The sequence below is a fragment of the Mustela lutreola genome, chromosome 7 (assembly GCF_030435805.1).
Source record: "Mustela lutreola isolate mMusLut2 chromosome 7, mMusLut2.pri, whole genome shotgun sequence".
Classification (NCBI taxonomy): Eukaryota; Metazoa; Chordata; class Mammalia; order Carnivora; family Mustelidae; genus Mustela; species Mustela lutreola.
Window position 1 is genome coordinate 56,713,227 of NC_081296.1, and position 17,477 is coordinate 56,730,703.

Sequence of the window (17,477 nt, forward strand, 5' to 3'; positions counted from 1 at the left end):
CAAACCATTTCATGCAGCCGTAATGTGGGAATGGTTAACAGCGGTTGGTAGTAGTTTCCTCAAGGGTTAAATGAGAAAGCACCAGAATGGGAAGCTGGGCTGGCAGGAAGCACTGAGGGAGGCGGGCAAGGGTTCCAGGCCCATGCCTGGAGGGGACATAGATAAAGCTGGTGTGAGCCTGAGGCAGTATGAGGACTGTCTGGATAACTGAGGAGGAGAAATTTCACATTCACTGAGTCCTCTGATGGGTGGGCAGAGGTCGCAGGGACCTGGCTTGAAGAGACAAGCCAGTGGAGTGTGTGTGTGTGTGTGTGTGTTCCCAGCTCTAGTTGCCTATTACGGCGATATAAGGGACTCTCATGTTGGTTCTGGGATATTTGACCAAAAAGGGATAGTAATTTTTTTTCTCTGAATTAAGGCTGGAAGCTGGGGTAGGATGGCCTGCAGACGAGAAGCTTGAGAATGTTCCCAATAATTTGACCATAAACATGTGTACAGTCATTTGCTGAATTCCTTTGGTCATCTTAACACCCTTGCGAGCTAAGTGTCGTTATGATCCCATTCTACAGATGTGGACTTGGGAACTCAGAGATGCTTCAAGATTTGTCCAACATTTCACTCCCAGCAGAGCTAGAACTCACGCTGAGAACTATAGACTCTTGATCCTGTGTGTTAACGGTTTTGAAAGGGGAACACCAGCTAATAAGCAAGCAAGCAAGCAAAGAGTAAGAGATACAATCCCTTGGATGCTGGGTTGGAGGAAGCCAATATGCAGAAACCCCAGAAAACAGAGAGCCCTGCCCTCCACTTTGACATTGACCTTGAGATGATGCCCACACATAGGTCCATAAGGCACTCATTCACCATATTTGGGGCTCTGGGGGAACAATCAGATTGCAAAGCCCCCTGTTCCCCTATCCCACATGTTAGAATAATCCCTGTGGGGCTCTTAACCCCAGGAGAGAAGAATCAAGGTTCAGAAAAGCCAGCCTCATCCCCGAATCTTCCGCACAAAGAGGCCTTAGCATCTTCCATTATCCTCTCTTTCCAAGGTGGAGGACGGTGGGACTTTTCCACCTTCAGGTTTGGGGAGGACATCGTAGAAAGAGTTGAGGGAACATGGATAGCAATGTAGCTAAAAAACTGGTATCAATAGACATTTATTATTTTGAGTTACAGGCATCCCAGAGTCAATCAGCTCCTCCCAGAATCCCCTAGGGCACCCAAGCATCTCTTCTAATCTCACAATCTCTAAGGATTCTTGATCACTGTTGGGGTAGGGCAGGTCTAGGTTCTCTGCTGGGGCTAAGATGCTTTCTCCCTCTTGTTGAATCACACCCACCAGGCCAGCCTCTCGGGTAGGGTGAGGTGAGTTGGAGGGCCACCCGACCAAGCCATCAGCTGTGGATGTCGGCAGTAAAGGAGGGCTGGAGGCCAGGTTCCCAGGCCAAGTAAGAGTGATCTGGGGGTCCTGCCTCACCTGCTCGAGTCGATGCAGTCGCTGTCGCCGCTCCTGCTGCTGGGCATGCAGGTTGGAGAGGCGCACGAGCTGGTGAATGGCCTCGTCCACCTCCTGGTACAGCGCAGCTGGGCCCGGGCCCTCCAGCCTGGGCAAAGAAAGGGACAGAATGACCTACTGCCCCTGTCAACCCTTCCCACCACCCCACTGCATTCCATCCTTGCACAGCAGGCCTGGATTTGAATCCTGACTCTCCCACCGACTGACTAATCTTGGCCAAGGCATTTAACACTTCTGGTTCTCCAGATGCCTGTCTGTAATCATAACGATTACCTAGGGCCCTTATGCAAAGGTCATAGCAGGTGGAAAACATGATCTCCTGTGTAGGGGTATGCTCAGGAAGAATGATCTGACAGCTGAGGTTTATTGACAGCTCTCTGCTGTGTCTCCAAGCGCCCTGTTCACCTGCCCCCGCACACCCACCCCCTCCTCGTACTTGCTGCTATGGCTGGAACGCAGCCTCATCAGGATGGCTCCCCCGTCCCTCTGCAGCTCTGTCAGCCGGGGATCTGCCAACACCTTCTGTAGGGGCTCAAGCATTCCTACAGACTCCTAGGGGCAGGGAGCAGTCGACAGTAGGGGTTCCACCAGAGAATCCCCATCCCACCCCATCCTCTTCTGTCTGGTCTCATGTCCTACCTCTCCCTCCGGCTCTGCGGCTCCCTCCAGCTCCTCAATTGCTTGCCGCACAGAGCACAGCACTCCTTGGCACAGGCAGCACAGCCTCGCCACATCCTGAAACACACACACACACACACACACACACACGGGGATGGAGAGGGGGCAGCCCCAGACAATGCTTGGTTAGCTTCTGACTTTGTTGTTTACTAACTGTATGACATTAAGCAAGCCCAGTAACCTCCCGAACCTCAGTTTGCTCCACTGTAAAGTCAGGACAAGATACACAGAATTTTGGGGTGCCTGGATGGCACAGTCAGTTAAGCATTTGACTCTTGGTTTTGGTTCAGGTCATGATTTCAGGGTCATGAGATGTAGCTCCGCACCAGGCTCCATGCTGGGCGTGAAGCCTGCTTAAGATTCTCTCTCTGTCCCTCCAAACCCGCATTCACTCTCTCTCTCTCAAAGAAAGATAGAGAGTTTTGTGAGGTTTAAAAGAGACAATACCGGGTAAGCCCTTAGTAAGGACTGGCACAGTAAACGCTTAGTAAATGTGCGTTTCCTTTCCCCCATCTGCACTAGGTTTTCACCTTGTAAAGCCTTCCTCTCTGCCTGTTCAGATCCACTTTGAGGTATAGCTTAGAGACCACGTTACAGACCCCCTTTATTTATTTATTTGTTTGTTTTAAAAGATTTTATTTATTTATTTAACAGAGACAGAGATCACAAGTAGGCAGAGAAGCAGGCAGAGAGAGCGGGGGAAGCAGGCTCCCTACTGAGCAGAGGGCCGGATGCGGGGCTCGATCTCAGGACCCTGAGATCATGACCTGAGCTGAAGGCAGAGGCTTTAACCCACTGAGCCACCCAGGCGCCCCAATTATTTATTTTTACAAGATTTTATCCATTTATGATGGAGAGAGATAATGAGAGAGGGAATGCAAGCATGGGGGAGTTGGAGAGGGAGCAAGAAGCATGTTCCCTGCTGAGCAGAGCCTGATATGGGGCTTGATCCCAGGATGCTGGGATCATGACCTGAGCCGAAGGCAGACACTTAACGACTGAGCCACCCAGATGCCCCTGACATAAGTATTAAAGACCCCCTTTAATATTTAGCTCAGACCATGTTCATTTATCTTTTCTTGATATTCATGTACTGAGATTCATAGAATCGGAGATTATATCACACTTGCTGTACTTTGTGGGTGAGGACCCCGAGGCCTGGATGTTGGTGCAGGGAACAAGTACAGAAAGGATACCATCTCTGGAAATGGGGCACAGTACCTTGTCCAAGGTCACACGGAACTAGAACCAGCCTTCCTGACTCTGTCCAGAACCCAAGTAAAGTTACCTTACGCTCTTCTCTAATAGCTTCTGACTTCTCTAATAGCTTCTGACTTCTGACTTATGTCTAATAGCTTCTGACAAAAACCGTATGCTGCTTAACATCGTATTAAGAACTTATGGAATATACTCCTCTCATCTCCCCAGCAGCCCACAGTACATGCGTAACATTTTGCTCATGGTGGTGAACATAAATATGTATTGAATTGAATGGAAGGGAAATAAATCACTTTTCACCAGCCCCGTGGTCCTGTCTCAGATCTGCCCTCTCTCTCCCAGAATACCCTCAGCTGGGTCATTCCTGGCTCCCCCTCATCCTGGGTAGGGGAGGTGAAGCTTACCTGGTGTGTCTCTACCCAGTAGCTGGGAGAGGGTTCCCTGTGACCTCCCAAGTCCCATGGCAGCTCCTCTGGTTTGGCCACTCTTTTCAGATCACTCTCTGACAGCAACTCAGCACCCTAGAGATACATGAAGGCAGGGGATTTCTGGCCTGGCCACCCAGTGTTCGGGCACCAGCCTGGGGCTCTAGCCATCCTCTTCTCTCTCCACTACTCAGGGGGACTAGCTAGGAGCAAGGAGCTCAAACCTGAAGTCCACAGAGTTCAGCCACAGGATCGTCCTGAGTGAGAGCCAGCAGTCGCTGAATGAGGGGAGGGTCTCCTAAGTCCTGAGGGCAGAGATGAGTAACACCAAATAGTGGGCAACTGGGTGGCCTGGAATGGCCACCCGGGGAAGAGTTAGAGTCAGGAGAAGTTCCTGTGTCAAGGGCTGGTTACCTGAAGTTGACTTAGAACAGAAATGAGGGCTGGAGGCAATGGGGGTGCCTTTCGAAGGTCCAGCAGGATGGACAGCCCCAATATCTGGAGATCAGGCCTGTAGGGGCAGAAAGAGCCAAGGGGGCAGTGTGCACGCACATGTGTGTGTTGAGGGGATGGTGGCTCGGGGTCTGGTTTTACTGTCACTAGTCCTCAGGAGATGTCAGTGTCTGGTACTTTTAGGAAGTAATGGGCAAAGGGTCAAAGTGTTGGTTTTTGTCCAAGAGGCACTGCCCTAGCATTCTGGAGTCTATATGTAGATGATACGAAGTCATAGGATCAGGGTCTGGAAAACCAGGACCACTATGCTCTGGAAAGGTGTAAATTCCATTCCAGTATATGGCATGGTGCTTGCTAGATTCTTTTTTTTTTTTTTTTTTAAAGATTTTATTTATTTACTTATTTGATAGACAGAGATCACAAGTAGGCAGAGAGGCAGGCAGAGAGAGAGAGAGAGGGGGGAGGAAGCAGGCTCCCTGCTTGAGCAGAGAGCCCGATGTGGGGCTCCATCCCAGGACTCTGAGATCATGACCTGAGCTGAAGGCAGACGCTTTAACCCACTGAGCCACCCAGGCGCCCCGCCTGCTATGTTCTTGAAGCCCACTAAGTAGCTGCTGAGTGAGTAAACCAAAACCCTGATAATCTAGGCAGTGTCTTAGGATACTGAAAGTCAGCAGTGTTGATTTTGAACATTGATGAAGATATCCTGGAGGTCAGAGTTCAGCAAGGTCAGTGGTCAGTGGCTTAAAAATTGAGGGGTGAGGAAGTCAGTATCCTAGAAGCCAGGAAGACAGTGTCCTGAGAAGAAAGGAGGTCAGGGCCCTCATGAGCAGGAGGTCAGTGTTCAGGGTGCCAGTGGTGGGCCTCGGTTACCTGAGCAATGAGTGGAGGTAATGAAGAGCAGTGCTCAGCATGTCTCGGGAGGGTGGGGGCTCCTCAGGAGGGCACGGTGGGGTAATGGTCAGCAAAGCTCGCCCACTCTGGTCCACCCCTCCTGAGGACACAAAATGGCCAGGCTGTCCTGGCTGGGGGTAGGCCTTGGCTACCTCCCATCCACCCTGCCTCCCTCCATAGCCCACCCTGATCACTTCTCTTTCCTTGACCCCTGTCCCTTCAAAACTGATGCCCACTGACCAGTCAGGACGAGGAATCCAGACGCCATTAGGTCCCAAGCTATATCCAGGTCATCGGAGATAGATACTGGAGCAGCCTCTTCTGGGGCACTGTCCCCTTCCCCTTTCTGCACCATCTCCGGGGGTGGTGCTGGTGGGTCTGGCAGGAGCCCTTCTGGACCTGCGGGTCCTACACAGAGAGAAGCAGAGCTATGGGCCTGAGGAGGGGAGGGTTCCGGCTGTGGGGCTCCGACCTCCTCCTCCAGCCCCCTTCCAGGCCCAGTCTATGCTGGCCCTTGCCCTGCTGGCTTCGGTGTCATCTCACCTGCCACACCTGCCAGACTGGAGCCCTCCGGATCCTTCTCTCTGGCTGTCTCTTCTGTGGGTCCACAGCCTTCTGAGGGCTGAGGCTCTTTTTTCTCTGCTGGTTTGAGCTCCTCTTTCAGCTCTGACTCTGGCTTCCCTGAGCCTTTGTGCTCCTCCTCAACGGGGCTATATCCTGGGGGGTCATGCTCATTTGGTGGGGGCAGAGTGACAAGGACTTCCAGGTGGCTGGCCTCCTCTTTGACCTCGGGGCTCAGTGGAGCACTGTCCCCTCCTCTACTAAGAGCCCCTCTGCCTGCAGCACGCTTCTTTCTCCTGTTTCCTTTGCCTGTTCTCCGAGGGGTGCCAGGGGGTCCTTCAGCCCCTTGGCCTGCCCCTCCCCCAGCCTCCCCCAGCCTCAGGGGACAAGGTTCAGAGGCTTCCCCCAATGTCTCTGCTGGAGACTCAGACACCTCTAAGGCTGTTGCTTCTGGGAGAGCCTCGGCTCCTGGAGGTGATCCAGGGGATCTGGTGCTGCTTCCCTCACCCGGTGGGCGTGCCCCATCCTGGTCCCGAGGCCCCAGGCCCTTTTGGTGCATCCAGGCACGGTGTCTCCTGTGCCGACCCTTCCCTCCAGCACCCTTCCGGGTGGGTACTGTCCGGGTCCTGGAGAGGCCCGAGGGGCCCTCAGCATCCGTGGGGCTCCCCCTCACAGGCAGTGTCACCTCCAGCAGCTCCACGTACTCGCCTTCAGGTCCTTCAGCGGGGGCATTGTGCCCATCGCCAGGACTCCGGGTGCCCAGGGCCTCCTCGGGGAGTGGAGGGCTGGGGAGCCCTGGGGGTCCAGAGGGCAGTTCGGGGGGCAACGTGCTTGGCCGATGTCCAACCATGAGGCCCCCTTTGTGCACAAATCGTGGGCAGATGAGTTCTGCCCAGGGCAGCCGCTGAATTCCAGAGGGCGCAGAGAGGAGGCAAGTACTGAGGCGACCTGTGGGCCGGTCCTTATTGATGCCCTGCAGCCACTCAGGCGTGAACAGGTAGGCGCAGGCCTCATTGGGCACAGGCAACTCCTGCACCCGCCCGCCCCCTGGGGCCAGGCACTTGAGTGCCAGGCGGGGCGCTTGGGCTGCGGAGGGCACCACTTGCAGGTAGAAGTCTCCTGGGCGCAGCAGCTGCCAGGGCAAGGCTGCCAGCTGCACCACCACCTGCTCGTGCAGGCAGAGTGGCCAGCCCTCGTGGAAGAAGAGGAAACCGCTGTACTGGGCCTGGGGAGAGAGGTGCAACGTTGCGCTCAGGTTTTGCTGAGGAAGCCAGCCAGAGAGGGCAGTTAGCATGGGACCATCCTAGGTAGTGCTGCCCTGTGGCCTGATGGGTTATAATCCTTGGGGATCTGGAGGGGTATCTCAGGATGTTCATGGAGCAGAGGGAGGGAATGGGCTGGCCGGTTTTCTGGTAGTAGGAAGCTTCTCTAGGAAACGAGTTCCCTGTGTGGGAGAGTAACAACTGAGTCATTACAGAGACATGGTCAGCAGATGCCATTGTCTGGGAGGGCTCAGAGACTCTTAAGAGTCTTTATATCTGTAGAAGTGAAGGATCTCTGTTGAGTCATGTCTGGGGGAGTTAGGTATCTTGAGAAATCATTATGGGGGATGTCTGGAATTGGGTCTGGTGGGTCTGGGTTTTCGGGAGTTGATGTTTCTTAGGGGTTAATATTGGGGGAAGACGAGTGTCCTTCTGTGTGTTAGTACGTGAGTGGCCTCTGCCTTGGCCGGGGGGGAGGTCAGTGTTGGGGAGAGGGAAATTAGTCTGGCTAGTCTCTGGAGTGAGGGAGTGGATCTTAGGGGCCACTCACACAGGCTTCCTGCTGGACCTTGGCAAGCAAGTGCTTGGCGGGCACCAGGAAGTCCAGCGTGTACCTCAGGGCATCCTCCCGATAAGTTCTCTCCACCACCTGGAACACCTGGCCCAACAGCGTAGGGGCTGTCGCCTCGAAGGGGGGGTACAGGGCGGCAAGCGTGCTCTGCACACAGTCCTCCACTGGCTCGGGCTCCTGGGAGAGAGAAGACCAGCTGCAGATCCCTAGAGAGCATGGCCCCCGGGACCACATCGTGTGCACGGTGTGTGTTCAGAGAGGACCCTCAGGAAATGCTGGCTGAAGGGGCCTGGGATGGCCTCCGTGGGTCTGGGGCAGTCAGAGTGCACAGACCCAGCAGGGCACTCCACACTGGAGCTCTGAGACTCTGGCCCTGGAGATCCAGGGAGCATTTGTCAGGAATGTCTCTGATCTTCTGATCAGGCCAGTCCTGCTTCTTGTGAGTTGGGACCATTGCACAGTTCCTCCTCAGGACGAGACAGTCTTCTGGGCCGCCAGAAGATGTAGCAATGGCTGAGAGAGTAGGCAGGGTGGAGGGCCAACTCGCAAGCAGCACCCCACCCCACGGGTGTAAGGACTACGGACCTCTAACTTAGGTGGCAATGCCACCACCTCGAATAATCATATTCTAGAGTTGGTCACTGGGTGAGAAGGAGGAGGACTGGGAAGAAGGAGGACTGAAGGGCTGTCCGTCTGACTTGCTAGCGACTACTCTCTTCCAGAGTGGCTTCAGAGCAATCACCCATTCCCAGAGCCTGTGGGATTGGGTTACAAAGAACTGGGTGGGGGCAGCCAAAAGAGGAAAAAGTCACAAAAGAAACACGTGGGGAAGGGAGGAGGCCTTGATGGTATGTATTTTTCCAACTCCAGTAGGACCTCTCTCGGCCAACTCCACCTGCCACCACTGTCTCAAAAGACAGCCCTGCTTCCTCTGCATTTGCCTCCCTAAGTGCATGATCAGGTCTCTTTCTCAGACCCTAAAGAAGCACCCCCTCGGGCTATTCCTTTGCAGACGAATTTCTCTTTCAAGATGGCTCTGAAGTTCTTTTATCCGGTTTCTTTACTGTCGGTGGCAGGGGGCTACGCTGCAGTGTTCATCAAGTTCTCTCCCACCGCCCTCCACCCCCAGTCCTGTCTTTGCCCTGCAGTCAAAACTGCATTTTTTACCAGTTGCCCATCTGTCCCGACCCTCTGCGAAACTAGGGCAGCCACTCCAGAGAGGGACATTCAGTGCGTCAGCACCGAGACCCAGCCCCAAGGTGTGTGGGCGAGCAGACAGACCCCCCAGTGTTCCGGGGACCCGGCTGGCGCGGTGAGAGTGGGTGGGGGGGAGGGTGTAGAAGGGGGGCGGGGAGGCAGAGTGGGCCGTCCGATCGGAGGCCAGGAGGGGGCAGCTAGAGCTTGAGTAGCGAGGCAGCTGCAACCCATTAGGGGCGGTGAGCTCATGGCTGAGCGAGAGTCTCAGCCACAGGAAACTGCAGCGGGAGGAGGGGAGGAGGGGTCTGGGGTGGGAGGCGGCGGGCAAGAGCACAGAGACCGGGCCTCCAGTCGGCCAGGACCAAAAGGAGACCATTGAGACTGAGTCAGCTCTCCCTGGCCCAGTTCCTCTTTTTTCTTGCTCCAGTCTCCCTGCCAGGGGGTGCCCTTCCTTCTGCAGAGCAGCAGCCCCGGTAGTGCTCCTCCCCCCACCTCCTGGCAGTGAGCGCCCCCTGGCAGGGCCTCCCCCCTCCTCTACTCTGCAGCGAGCCCTCACTTAGCCGTGGACCTCCCCCACAGCCCCCTGCAGTGAGCGCTCTCTCCGGCAGTGCCCACTCCTTGCAGTGATTCTTCAGAGACAACTTCTGGAGTGAAAGTTCCCAGAATAGTGTCCACTCCTGTTGGTATGGATTCCCCCTTAACAGTGCCATTCTGCTTCCCGTGTCCTAAGTTGCTGCTGCCAAGAGTCCCCTACCTCCTGCAGGGAGCTCCCGCTAGTGTTTCCTCCCCTCTGCAGCGGGAGTACTCGGAGACAGTGCTTCGGTTCCCTGCAGCGAGACCTCTGGGGTACTCTCCCCACCCCCCCATCCTCGGTCTCTTGTCTGCTCTGGCAGCGTCACGCCCCCTGAAACTGTGAGCCCCCCTCCTCACTCAGTCCACTATCCTGAAGGAGCCCCTCTTTCTCCGCGGGAATTTCCCTCTTTGGCCATGTCCCTGGCCCCAGCCCAGCCACAGCTGCGGCCGGTCCCCCAGGGCCGGATGGGTGGGCCCAGCTCACCGGGCTGGGGACTGGGATGGAAAATGGTGGTTCCTGGCAGGTCAGTTCTCATGACCCGGGGCTGGGCCCCTTGCAGGGCCGCAGCACCAACCCGCAGAGGTTTCCCGCGGCTAAGGAGCTGGGACCCGGAGGGGCTGGGAAGATCCTGCAAAGGAAGGCACAGGTCCGGACAGAGGAGGGCGGGGGGAGGTGTGTGGATCGGGGGAGCGACTGGAGGGAGGATGGGGGAGGGGGCGGAGAATAAGGGAAGAAAGAAAGAGTGAGGGCAATACCCGGTGGGGACAGAGCCAGACGGTGGGGCAGACAGACAGACAGATCAAAGAAAAGAAGGGGGGATGGGAGGAAGGAGAGTCTCAGGAGCGCTCAACAGACCAAGGCGGGCGCAGGAGGCAACGGGCTGGGGGCTGGCGGCCCCGGATGGGCAGCGCGAAGGAGGAGGGGGACACCCGGGCCGCGACGCCGGACTCACCATGGCTCGGCGCGGGGCCGCGTCCGACGCTCGGGCGGGCGGGGCCGGGCGCGCCGCCGCCTCCCTCCCGCCGCTCGCGTCTCGCTGGGTCTGGCTAGGGGACAGCTCCGGCCGCGGTGGCGGATCGGCCCGCTCGGGCTCCCAGGCCGCGGGGCCCCGCCAGGGAGGGCCGAGACGGCCGCCCCTCCCCGCCCCGCCCTTCAGTGCCCGCCTCCGCCTCCGCGCCGGACCCCCTGCCGGGACTCCCTCTACCGCGGGGAGCCTCTCCGCGGCTTCCCCGGCGTCCACAGTGGGCCAGCCTCGCTCTCCCGCAACTTTCTTTCTCTCCCTCCTCACCCTCCTGTGGGTGCCCCTACCCTGGTCCTCCGACGCTCGCCCTGCCGAGGATGCCCCTCTTTTCCCGCCACCGCCTGCCTCCCAGCGGGGTCAGTTTAGCCTCCACAAGGGCCTCTACATAGGCTGGGGCGTGCGTGAATTTTCTGGGCTACCCAGCCGAGGACTGGGATCGTTTGGCGGCCCGAAGCCTCTCCTCTCTAACTCGCTTGGGAACCTGTTCTCCCCGCGGTTGCCAGACTTCGGCAGCACCTGGAGCTCAGAAGAGACCACCGGGCCCCTGCCCAACTCGGGTGGGGCTGAGGGCAGGGAAATCAGGGGATTCTTTCCACCCTCCAGGGGTTCACCCGTCGTCTTTCCCTCCCATCTCCTTCGGCCTCAAGCCTTCAGGCTCCGACAATGGGCTCCTCTGTGCGGCCTGGGGAGGGCGCGGGCGGCGGTGGGGGGGAATCAGGGAGCGGTGAAGGCTTGGGGTGGGGGGTGGGGTTGACCGTCGCGGCTGAAGATGGGCCGGGTCTTGGGATCAGAATCCTCCTGTAGGGGCGTGCACTTCGGCAGACGTGTTCTGAGTTCTTTCCTCGCTGCCCCTTCCCCTCCGCACCAAGTGTCTCCATTTTCGGCTGGCGGAGGGAAGGCATCAGAACCCCCCCGCAACCCCCCCACGTCAGACCCCATGATTCGAAACTGGTTGCCAGACCCTTCCTTCTTATGGGGTAGCAATAGCGTCTCCCAGGGTCGCTAGGGCTCATGGCGGTGAGGATGGCTATCTGACGCAGTAGACAAAGCGGGGCAGACTAGTTAAGAAAGTTCTGGTCTCACCCATCCTCCACCGCATCTGGATGTGTAACGGGGTCCCCAGCGAGGGTTTCCCAGGAGGGCTGGGGAGGCTTAGGCACAGACAGGAGATGCCTTGTTCCTCCTCTGAGCCGGCACCGGGAAGCCCTGCAGGGGCTAGGGGTTAGGGGTGGCACTTCCAAAGGGTGGACACTTGGAAGGAGATCGGAAAGCCAGATAGTCCCCAGAGAGGGGCGTGAAGGCATGTGCCACTGTGGTTGGGGGCTGACTTTTGGAAAACATCCTGGCAGTGGATGCAGCACCTGTGAGGCCAGGAGGCTGGGACCTCTGGGCAGTCGTTGGCACCGCCTAGATGATGGGCTCCTCTGTCACCTCTTCCAAATGCTAAACGCCCACCCTTTCTCCACTTCACTGGATCTGGAAAAGAAGAGAGGGAAAATGCTCATCCTTCTTGGAGACAAGAAGATTCCTCTGCTCCATATTGTCAAAGAAAAAAAAAAAAAATCCAGGACGGCAATGTCCAGTGACCATGTTCTGATTCTCAGCAGAGTTAGAGGCAGGGAGCTGAAACTCTTTTTCATCAATGGGCTATGGGCCCTGGAGTCACTGAGGCTCTCTAGCCTGCTTGTAATTAGTTCTGGGGAACTGGGAGAGTGAGATTTTGCTACCCCCTGGTGTCCACTCTATAAATGTTGCCCAGCAGCTGGTTACAAGGCCAGCACTTAGGAAACTTTCTTAGAGGATATATTATGAATCTTATTCACTTGTTTCAAATCCGGCTAACCCATTTCCAGTGTTTTTTTTAAAAACTATTTTTAAGGGGTGCCTGGGTGGCTCAGTGGGTTAAAGCCTCTGCCTTCGGCTCAGGTGGGATCGAGCCCCACATCGGGCTCTCTGCTCAGCAGGGAGCCTGCTTCCTCCTCTCTCTCTGCCTGCCTCTCTGCCTACTTGTGATCTCTGTCTGTCAAATAAATAAAATCTTTAAAAAAACTATTTTAAAAAAGATTTTATTTATTAGAGAGAGAGAATGAGAGCAGGCATGAGAAGAGAATGGTCAGAGGGAGAAGCAGACACACTGCTGAGCAGGAAGCCGGATGCTGCACTTGATCCCAAGTCTCCAGGAACATGACCTGAGTGGAAGGCAGTTGCTCAACGGACTGAGCCACCCCAGGGGTCCACCCATTTCCAGTGTTGAGAAAGAGCCTGAACTTTCTGTAGAGTCTTACATTCCTTATACTCAAACAAATTGAGAAACAGTTGGTAGAATCCAAGCAAGGTTCCTGCAATTAGGAAGTGGAATATAAATTAAGCTGGCTCTGGGAGTCCATGAACTCCTGGAGAAAAAAGAGTGTATCATTTTTTTCCCCTATGGAAAAATGAGAGCCACTGAAAGTTTTTGAACCCAAAGGGGATGGAATTTGGATGCAACGTCTGGGATCCAGTTACTTCTTTCCAGGAGCTGTTTTGATCTGTACTAAAGGAGAAAGGTTTATTTTATTAAGTAAAGTGACATGTATACTTACAGCAGTTAGTCCCTTTTTCCCAGAATGTAGGCTCTTTAAGAGAGAGTGTGTGTGTCTGTATGGTAGATGGTATGTTGATGAGTATGTTTTGGGGAGATGCGAAGGGGAGAGATTATAGGGGAAGAATTGGAGCTTGGGAACAGTGCAGGCTTAGAAGCCTTCTCTTGCATTCACAAACCAGCCTCACATGTTTCACCGATTTCAGATTTTTTGGAGCTTACCAAACTCCCACTTTATAGACAAAATCCTGGCTTTCTGAAGTTAAATAACTTGCTGGAAGCTGCACAGTAAGTAGAAAAGCCAAAATTTAAGCCTGGGCAGTCTGACTCCAGAGCCTTCACTCTTGACCACTAAGTTATAAGGTTTCATCTAAGCTGTCAGAACCCATAAAAGAAGAACTTTGAACACTACCTCACCTTTTCTACCACCTACCCCCATCATGTTCAAAAGTGCTTAATTTTGTAATAGCCAGTGCTGAAAGAGTTTCTAAAAGTGACAGATATGTCCCTGTGGGTAAGATAATAAAAATCCTTTTCTTTTTCTGGACTTGGTCTAGAATAAATAATAGTTAAAATAATCCCCAAGAAATTTCCAATATGGTTTTGATAGGGAAGTAGTGTTATCCAAACATGAGAGAAAATGGGTGGAAGAAACATTTGGATCTGTAATGTTTATTACCTGGCTTCCGTACACCAAGAGATGTACTTGGCCTTCCACGTAGGGCTGGGGCTGTAGGCTGCTCACTATTTGTCCGCTTAGAGCATAGCAGTGACCAGGGCCCCGCTTTGGTCCCGTGCCTCAAGGCTAGGGGAATTAATGAAGAACCACAAAAGAGAGTTTTAGAGACAGAAAGGCATGGACTTGAGAGAACATGTTCTTGTTACCTTCGCGATCCAAGGAAACTGGGGCCAAGCCTTATTTATGTATAGGATAAGAAATTTGTGCAGTATACAGGTATATATGTAAATTCAATTTTTTGTTGAATTCCTTCTTAATTTTGGCTTTATTTTATTGGTAATATTCTTTTAAAGGTGTACAATTTGTTTTCTCTGAGCTAGGTGTCATCAGAGTCCACACGGCCACCACCATCTCGCCTGTGGTGGTGCATTGCTTCCCATGCTGGTTTCTCTGTTCTACTCTTACCTCCTAAGAAGCCATTCTCTGCACCCTACCCAGGACATTTTCTAAAAATTCCAATCAGGGGCACCTGGGAAGCTTAATTGGTTTAGGGTTTGACTCTTGATTTGGCTCAGGCCACGGTCTCAGGGGTGATGGGATCAAGCCCCGTGTGAGCTCCACGTTCTGTGGGTAGTCTGCCTGAGAGTCAGTCTCTCTCTCTCTCCTTATGCCCCTCCTCCCGCACCTGTGCTCTCGCTCTCTAAAAATAAATAAATCTTAAAACAACAACAACCAACTCCAATCATCTCCTTTCAACCTCTTCTAATGGCTTCACATTTGCATAGGGATCTGCCTATCTCTCTAGCCTGTTCCCTCAGTGCTCCCCCTGAGAGAGCACTCGTGGGAAGGCCATAGTGGCCTTCTTTCAGTTCTTTAAGCATGCCTTGCTTATTCCTAATTTGGGGACTTCTTGTCTTTTCCTTCTACCTGGATGCTCCCTTTTACAATTCCAGGGGCTGACTCTCATCCTTCTAGAATTTTACTGAAGTGTTGCATTTTTAAATGTCTTCCATGATCACCTGATCGAAAGTGGTCTCTCACCCATTGTCCCTCTCATGATGTTATTTTGTTTTGTTGTCATCACAGTATTTCTCTCTCTTTGATGATGTACTTGGTTGGTTATGTCCTGTGTCTCATAATAGGCCCACCCACGGCACCACATGTCATTTGAAAATAAGCTCCATGAAGACGAGGACTTTGTCTATTTTGTCACTGCTCTATCCTAGATAGTGTCTGACCAGGTCCCAAACGATATCCTTAATCCAAGTGAAAACTGTAAGGGGAGCAGAAAGCTCCACAGAACAGGAACAGAGGTGGGAATAAGTGAGAGGTAGAAACCAGGAGCGAGTGGGGCCTAATGCCTGGAGTCTGCTTAACTTTGCTTTCTTCCTGGACTTAGCCCTCACAAGTTCTTTGTCCGTGGTTGATATTTGCATGTGGAAAATACACAGGATAGAACTAAAACCAAATGTGGGGTGCAGCCACTGTGGAACAGAGTATGGAGGTTCCCCCCAGTTAAAAATAGGATTACCATATGATCCAGCAATTCCATCACTGGGTATTTCTCTGAAGAAAACAAAAACACAAATTCGAAAAGATAGCTATGCCCCTATGTTCACTGTAGTGTTATTTACAATAGCCAGGGTATAGAAACAACCTAAGTGTCCATCAATGGATGAAAGAATAAAGAAAGTGTGGCTTGTTTATATAAAATTGATATATTGAATAATATATCATAAAAATAAATATATAAATAATATACAATATATATAAAATATGAAATAGATAAATAAATATATAAATATATAAAAATAAATCTCGCCATTTGCTATAACATGGATGGATCTTGGGGGCATTGTATGAAGTGAAGTAAGTCAGAGAAAGACAAATATCATGTGATCTCAGTTACATGTGGAATCTAAAACACACACACACACAGACACACACACACAGGAGCACACAGATACAGAGAACAGACTGGTGGCTGCCAGGGGTGGAGGGTGGGCAAAATGGGTGAAGGGGGTCACAAGGTACAAACTTCCAATTATAAAATAAATAAGCCATGGAGACGTAAAGTACAGCATGGTGACTATGTTTAATATACTATACTGCATATTTGAAAGTTTCTAAGAGTAGATCTTAAAAGTTCTCACCACAAGAAAAAAATGTTGTAACTCTTTGTGATGACGGTTGTTAACTGGACTTGTGGTGATCATTTTGCAAACAATTATACTTCAATTAAAAAAAGAAACCAAATATGGAAATGTCATCTGGATCAGTTGTAGTTTCACTGGGCTAGATGAATCTGGAGGAGGCGTGGTTTGGAGAGGATGTTCTAGAAGGGTTCCAAATTCACTTATAGACTTTATTAGTGGACCAGGCCAGAGACTCTTTTACATAGCTGTAGTTCGTTTGAAAACACAGTTTTACATTCTGGTTTCTTCACGGAACATTCCCCATGCACATTCCTGTGCATCAATATACTTCTCGTACATTTGTCTTCAGCCAGAGTGGTAGCTTGCTTCTTCAGTAAGCACTAAGCATTTACCCGTCATCTGTTTAGTCACTCTCAATTTTAAGGAGTTTGTATTATTTCTAACTTTTCTCTGTTACACAGAGTATAAACAGATACGCATACGTCTATTCCTCCCCGCTTTGAAATATTTTCACTTAGCATATGTTACCAAGTGCAATTATTGGATCAAAGAGTAGGAGCCATTTTATAGCTCTTGTTATTGTCTGGCAAAGCAATATTTGGAGGGCAAGGGTCATGAAACTCCTTTAACAGACTTAAGATATTGAGCAAAAAAGAATTGGATTTATTCTGAATGGCTCACAGTGAGTTGCTGTAGTGACAGAGATGTAGATTAGTTTCTATATAGGGCAATTTGAAACATTTAAAGCTGCCAGGAAATGGCACAGGCTGTCTCCGCAGGTAGTAGATTCCTCCCTTCTGGAAAATTTTAAGCGTAACGAGAGAGTTTTTAAAAAATTGTTTTATAAGCTTTCCAGATTTGCAATCTGTGTATTTTCCTAGCCCCATTCCTTTGCTCTGAAAACAAAGTTTGTTAAACAAACACTTATGAAGACTGAACATGTGCCAGGTGTATCTAGAGGCAGACTGACCCTCGTTGGCAGCCTCCCAGCAGCGTCCTCCAGGAGCCCGAAGTCTGGGAATTACAACAACATGAAGTCATGCTTCCACCCCAACCCCAACTTCAGAACTGCTAAACGTGTGGGTTCAAATTTGTCTCCAGTTCCGTGACTGTGCTCCTTTTCCGTGCTCATTGTCTACTTCCAGGTCTCTGCCCATATTCCATGTTTCTTAACTCCCCTTATTCTAGAACTTTCTCTCTATGCTGTGCCATGTCTCTGAAGGCTCCCAAGCCAAACCCAGTACCTAAGTGGTTGATTCCAAGTAACTGTTACATTGTCTTTTTTTTTTTTTTTTTAATTTCTGCCAGAAGATATCTGCATTTAAAATGGTAATTTTTTTTCAAAGATTTTATTTATTTATTTGAGAGAGAGAGAAATCATGAGGGTGGGGAGGGGCAGAGGGAGAGGGAGAAGCAGAGTCCTCACTGAGTGGGGGGCCTGATGTGGGGCTCGATCCCAGGACTGCAGGATCCTGAGCTTAAGGCAGATAGACACTTAAACGCCTGAGCCGCCCAGGTATCCCTAAAGTTAGGATTTTTTTTTTTTTTAAATGATGAGTTTTTGTCCCCGGAGTATCTGCTGGAATATAGCACTTCTAATTCCACTAATGTAAATTTACCTCCTCACAATGAACATACTGGGTGTTTTTTACTCTCTCTGTCTTCCAAGCAAGCAGCCTGGTTTATTG

General features: G+C 52.0%; 1 protein-coding gene across 4 annotated transcripts in view; it reads right to left on the reverse strand.

The window, feature by feature from the left end:
• Positions 1-10,725, reverse strand: part of ARHGEF40 (Rho guanine nucleotide exchange factor 40) — a 19,942-nt gene extending 9,217 nt beyond the window's left edge. For 2 of the 4 annotated variants that reach the window (XR_009355460.1, XR_009355459.1), the window contains exons 1-11: positions 10,305-10,432; positions 7,561-7,758; positions 5,731-6,973; positions 5,428-5,595; positions 5,167-5,287; positions 4,255-4,351; positions 4,065-4,145; positions 3,820-3,936; positions 2,159-2,254; positions 1,956-2,071; positions 1,481-1,607 (exon numbers count right to left, since the gene is read on the reverse strand). Coding sequence is in view for 2 of the 4 variants with exons in the window: in XM_059180978.1 (XP_059036961.1) it covers positions 1,481-1,607; positions 1,956-2,071; positions 2,159-2,254; positions 3,820-3,936; positions 4,065-4,145; positions 4,255-4,351; positions 5,167-5,287; positions 5,428-5,595; positions 5,731-6,973; positions 7,561-7,758; positions 10,305-10,307 (2,367 nt within the window). In the remaining 2 variants the exon portion in view is untranslated. Of the gene's footprint in view, positions 1-1,480; positions 1,608-1,955; positions 2,072-2,158; positions 2,255-3,819; positions 3,937-4,064; positions 4,146-4,254; positions 4,352-5,166; positions 5,288-5,427; positions 5,596-5,730; positions 6,974-7,560; positions 7,759-10,304 lie in introns of all 4 variants that reach the window. The other 2 variants (XM_059180978.1, XM_059180977.1) reach the window with 2 other exon arrangements.
• Between the last annotated feature and the right edge of the window lie 6,752 nt (positions 10,726-17,477).